The 6,000-nt window shown below is 37.5% G+C and overlaps 1 protein-coding gene across 1 annotated transcript; it reads left to right on the top strand.

Annotated features, from left to right (window-relative positions):
• Positions 1-1,662: 1,662 nt before the first annotated feature.
• Positions 1,663-5,728, top strand: LOC113729953 (uncharacterized). Its single transcript, XM_027254318.2, has 2 exons — positions 1,663-1,882; positions 2,957-5,728. Exon 2 carries the CDS (start codon positions 3,125-3,127, stop codon positions 5,423-5,425), a length of 2,301 nt encoding a protein of 766 aa, XP_027110119.1. The 5' UTR covers positions 1,663-1,882; positions 2,957-3,124; the 3' UTR covers positions 5,426-5,728.
• Positions 5,729-6,000: the final 272 nt, after the last annotated feature.

Genomic DNA, 6,000 nt, shown 5'->3' on the forward strand with positions numbered 1-6,000 from the left:
TACCCTTTTACGAGTTTGGTGACCTTTTTGACCAAACAAAAAGTTTCATCACTAAACGGTGTAATTTAAACAGGTGAGTGACCTTTTCTGTCATTTGCCCTAGAATTTCAAATATCCAAACTTCGACTTGGAAGTCTCCACGGTCTGAATTTCAAAACTTCCGGAAAATCTCTACATTCTACAATTTTAATTCCAAATCTCTGACCTATAATGTTCTACAAATAATGCACAAGTTGTTTTAAAAAAAATTAGTGGTTCGGTATATTTGAACATATTATACTTTCTTGCTTTTTAGAATTATGTTTATATTACTTTACATGGATTATTAAACTAGTTTAATACTCGATATATTCGAATTACTCGACCACAACTTATGTTCAAATTTAATCGAACTCAAACAAACCTTTGATTGTGCTATCCACTGACTCCAAAGGGTTTTAGTATCCCTCTATGATCTCTAGATTGTCAGTTTAAACTCACACCCCACGGGTTGTTATCTAGATGGTGTGTCAATGCAATGCCTTAATCTAAAGGGTTTTTTCCTACATCCCTTTATATAACTAAGTTGAATTTCCCTTATTTTTAAATTTTGTTTGATAATTCAAATCAGGATTTTAACTTTATTGATTCAAAACTTAACATGTTCAAACGTGTTTGATAGTAAAAAAATTGAGCATCTAAATTAATTAAATGATATTGAATTTCTTCGATAAAACTTGTTATTAACAATAAGTGATAAGTGAATCACTTATCACTTAATGTGATATATACATTCACATGTATCGGATTTGATATTTAACAATTCAATAATTTAATGGATTCACACTTCACATTTCAAATTTCAAGTTTCAGTTTTTAAACTTCAGTTTTATCAATCACACCCCTAAAGTAGAATAGTCTATTATATAACCTAGTTTAGTTCTTCCTTCCTAAAATGTACTCTCTCCGTCCCAAATTGTTTGTTGCATTTTAGGATTTTAATTTTTTTTAAAATATTAGCTTCATAGTGATGTTAATAGATTTGTCTCCAAAATTACCATTGAAATTTCAAATTTCAAATTTCAAATTTGAATTTAGTATGAAATATAGATACAGGTTGAGATAACATTGAAAAAAGAGATCAAAAGTAATTTTGATTTTGGTAAAATGACAAAAATTTTAGAACATTTCAAAATGAAAAATATGATACCTTCAATAGGACGAAGGAAGTAACAAGACGAGGGCATGGTAAAAAAGAAATGATGCCAAGTGTCCATTTTTGTTAATCATATAGTTTTCATTTATTAGACCATATGATAAAACAAATGGTAGGAGTGGAAATAATAAAAAATAGGGTGCAAATAATATTTTCAAAAAACAAAAAAACTAATTAAAGATAGTTAACAAAAGATTATAACAGCATATTTAAATACTCCCTTCTCCCTTATAACAGTATTAGTAACGCCTTTGGTTCGACTTTTCATTTTCTCCCTTTTCCCTCTTAAGGTTTGGAGCCTCTATTGAATTAAAGAAAAAAGAAAAAGGAAAATGATCAAGAAAAGCCTGAAAAGGTTCCAAATTCAAGAGTTTAAAAAGTAACCATGGTCATATTTCAACCACGGTTAAAGAATCATGGTTAGGGTTAAATCAAAAGTGGGTCAAGGTATAAAAACCAAGCCCATGCCTATTGCCTACCTGTTATTCCAGCAAATATTGGAGAATTTTCTTTTTTTGGGGGTTTGTGGGGGTATTTGAGAGTTCTTCCTGGCCTTTGAGGGGTTTTGACCGAAAGTTTCAGTTCTTGGGGGTCTTTTTCCATTTCAATTTGGTGGGAAATCCCTCCAAGTTCAACAACCTGCAAAAAAACCTACAATTTGCCGATTCACGTGCTCATATACCCTGGGTAATTATTCAAAAATTTCGTCTTTTTTTCATTTCCCCAATTGTTACGCGAATTATAATCTTCCTGCTGATTTCTAGGGTTTTCTATTTCTTTCACTGGTGATTATCTTTCTCAATATGAACAGTACAATTCGACGGTTAGACATCGCTAATTCTTCAGATCCACTTCCAATTGCGTAATTTGAATATGATTCGTCTTCTATTATGATGGGTGATCCAATTAATTTTTGTTGTTTGTGGTTAGTAATTGGTGCTTATACAAATCAACTCGGTGATTATTGTCATTTTTGCTACTTGTATTTCTCTGGAATTGATACTTCGAGTTTGAAGGATACTTCACTAGTACTGTATTTGGTACTTAGATATGCTTCTCTCGTTTTTCCCCGATTGCTAGTACTTTTTTGGCTCCCCTCCCCTAAGTGCTTTTGGTATAGGGAAGAGAGTTGCAGGGATGCTTAGAGTCCTTTTCTTGTGATTTTATGAGCTGAGTTGTTTTAGTGAAACAAAAGTCCTTGCATCTGGATAGTTATCTGCTGCATTCTGCAATGTTTGGTTAAAGATTGTGGCTTTCATATAGCTTGAGCGCTTTGATGACCGCATTTTGTTATCACAATTAATTTCTGTTTTCGTAATCTTTTGCATTGGTAATCATGTTAGGTAACCATGTTAGACATAATGCAAGTGAATTAGAGTTCATCCTTCACTCTGATTAGTTCGATGATTCTCCGGACAACCCCTCAGGAGATTCTTTCTGGGTTTCTGTTTCCTTTTTCTTTTTTTTCCTGTGGGGAAGGGGTGGTGTGGGGTTAGAGTTCTATAGGAAATGCATCAAATATGATGGAATCTAAGATCGCAATTGTAATTCTAGATAGTAATGTCGTTGTTCTTGAACTTTTTACTTAAGTCGGATATTTTCTGATTAATCTTCAGATTATTCCATTTGGTCTTTGTTTAATTCTTGTATTTTGTAGCTGGATATGCATTCCCTCTTTTTCTAGTACTCTCTTTTTGGTACTTCATCGGTCCAAAGGTTATTTTCTCTATTGTCCTTCATTTGTCTTATTATGTACTGCAGGTGTTGATTGTCAAAACCTCCTCTTTCAGCATGGGATCGGATATCAATTATTTCAAACAAATGATCCTTTTTTCTTGAGAAGCTTGTTGGTTTTGTGTTTTTTGACTGCCACTCATGGCACACCGAGTATAGAAGCAGCCTGCATATTTGGAAACATATTGTTGAATCATGGAGTGCAATAAAGACGAGGCCCTTCGAGCGAAAACCATTGCTGAGGGGAAGCTAGAGAACAAGGACTTCACTGGTGCTAAGAAATTTGCTTCGAAAGCTCAAAGTCTATACCCTGGACTTGATGGTCTTTCCCAAATGTTGACAACCATTGATGTTTATATCTCTGCTGAAAACAAGATTAGCGGAGAAGTTGATTGGTATGGTGTACTTGGAGTAAATCCCTCTGCTGATGATGAAACAGTAAGGAAGCAGTATAGGAAATTGGCTCTCCTGCTTCACCCTGATAAAAATAGATCTGTTGGTGCTGATGGTGCCTTTAAACTTCTTTGTGAGGCCTGGAGCTTGTTATCTGACAAGTCTAAGAGGTTAGCATACAACATGAGGAGGTCTCCAAAAGGATTTCAGCAAAAAGTTCCAACTCAGACTAGTGGTCCATCTGAACCTCCACGATCAAATGGTTACCACAATCACTCAGGCAGGACAACTTCAGCTCCCAAGACACAGAACACTAGGAGAACTGATACTTTTTGGACTATTTGTCATCGGTGCAAGATGCATTATGAATATCTTAAACAATATCTCAACCACACTCTTCTTTGTCCAAACTGTCACGAGGCTTTTTATGCATCAGAGACTGCTCCACCCTTCAATTATTCCAAGTCGTCGAACTTGGCTTCAAGGCATCGGCATCAAAATTCAAGTAATCATGCACCTACTAGTAATTTATTTGATCCAAGAAGAAATGCTACTGCTTCTGCTAAGGATTCAGGACCTGGACCAGCAGGGCTTCAGTCGTCGACTTATACAGGTAACTTCCCCCAGGATAGATTTTCTAGGACTGGTAGTGTTGGCAGCACAGATCCTTCAATTGCAGCAAAGGCAGCCAATGTCATTCAGCAGGCACAGGAGAGAATGAAGAGAGAGCGTGATGCATCACAGGCTGCTGCTGCAGGGTGGGACGGAAATTCCAGCTACAATTCTGCTTTTGATGGAGAGAGGGTTTACAAAAAGACACGACTAGATGATGATGGTTATTGTTATGGAGCAAACACGGCATATCACCGAACCACAGTAAATGGTGGTTCCAGTTTTGCTGGTACATCAGCACCAAGAAAAGCTGGATTTGAACATGATAAGGTTCATGGTTTTTCTTTTGCTTACAGTAAGCCCAACTGCATGAGAGAACTGACTCCAGTTGAAAACAGGAACATGCTAATGGCAAAGGCACGCAAGGAGATATTAAAGAAACTAACTGAATGGAGATCACAGAATGCAAGCAAAGCTGTCCAGACAGAGAAAATGAAGGCGACAGATACAAAGAAAGAAAAAGAAAGAAACTCCAGGAATGATCATGGTCGTGATCTAAATGGGTCTGGTGAGTCTTCTGCTACCCGACTGGCTGACCATGCAGAGAAGAGTGCTGGTACCCCCACTGCTGGTGACGTTGATGAAGAACATGTTGTGGCAGAAGCAATGAATGTCCCAGATCCTGATTTTCATGATTTTGATCAGGACAGGGCAGAGAGTTCCTTTGGAGAAAATGAGGTTTGGGCTGCATATGATGACGATGATGGCATGCCTCGTTTCTATGCTATGGTTAATAAGGTGATATCAAGGAATCCATTTAAGCTGAGAATTAGCTGGCTTAACTCTAAAACCAGTAACGAATTTGGTAAAATGGACTGGATTGGTTCTGGTTTCTATAAAACATGTGGGGAGTTCAGACTTGGTAGATATGAAATCAACAAGTCCATCAATTCATTTTCCCACAAGGTTAAGTGGTCAAAAGTACGTGGCGTTGTTCACATATTTCCCAAAAAGGGAGAAGTTTGGGCACTGTATAAAAATTGGTCCACTGATTGGAACGAGGATACACCTGAGGAGTTGATACACAAGTATGACATGATGGTAGTGCTTGTTGACTACGATGAGGAACGAGGTGTGTCTGTTGCCCCTCTAGTCAAGGTTGCTGGTTTCAAGACGGTATTTCTTCCAAATTTGGAGCCAGAAAAGGTAATGAAAATACCTAAAGAGGAGATGTTTCGGTTCTCTCATCAGGTCCCAAATTACCAGCTTACAGGTAAAGAAGCTCAAAACGCCCCTGAGGGTTGCCTGGAGCTGGACCCTGCGGCTACCCCATTGGATCTTCTTCAGGTTATAACTGATGACTCTGAGGTTCAGAAACAGGTCATGCAGAATGTTCCAGGCACTAGGGCAGATGAAATTGCTGACAGGGCTTCTGAAGCTGAAAAAGAAGAGAAGGTAGAGATTGGGGAAGCTGTGAAGAAAGAAGAGTAAGAAGAAAGGAGCCGACCAGAGCAACAAAGATTGTCCCAGATTTTGTTTAAGGGCTATGCAGCATGTGGGGATTGCTGCAATTATGTCCAGTCTGGTTATAAATGATAATTAGACCATAGCAATGGGATTGACGTTTTGTGTAGGTCGCTGAAGCAGCATACTACTAAATATTGATGCTCACGATGCGAGGAGAACGAAATACAAATTTATTCTACCTGCGTTAGAATTTCTGAGAGCCGGGACTCACGGGAATTATCCTTCCCATCGTCAAGTTGAGTCTAACACCATTTTTTTGACAGAAAAGTGAATTCACTCAACCAGTGATATTGAGTTCCCATCAGGTCATAGGGTAATTACTCACTGTAGCATATGCCTTTTGCAGATGTGTCTATACTTTTTGTTTTTTTTTTTTTTTTTCCTTTTGTAATTCGTTACTGGATCTATCCTTAGAAAATTCAAAAGATTTTACTTCCCGACTACTACAAGAACTGGGACCAAGATTCGTGAGCTTCCTTCCTTTTCATTCTGACATGATGTGGATCTTGTTTGTATATTGCCGCTCTGTAGATCACATT

Source organism: Coffea arabica, chromosome 2e, assembly GCF_036785885.1.
Source record: "Coffea arabica cultivar ET-39 chromosome 2e, Coffea Arabica ET-39 HiFi, whole genome shotgun sequence".
In the NCBI taxonomy this organism is placed as follows: Eukaryota; Viridiplantae; Streptophyta; class Magnoliopsida; order Gentianales; family Rubiaceae; genus Coffea; species Coffea arabica.

Coding starts and splice junctions, on each gene's coding strand:
- LOC113729953 (XM_027254318.2), top strand. CDS start 3,125: ATGGAGTGCAATAAAGACGAGGCCCTTCGAGCGAAAACCATTGCTGAG.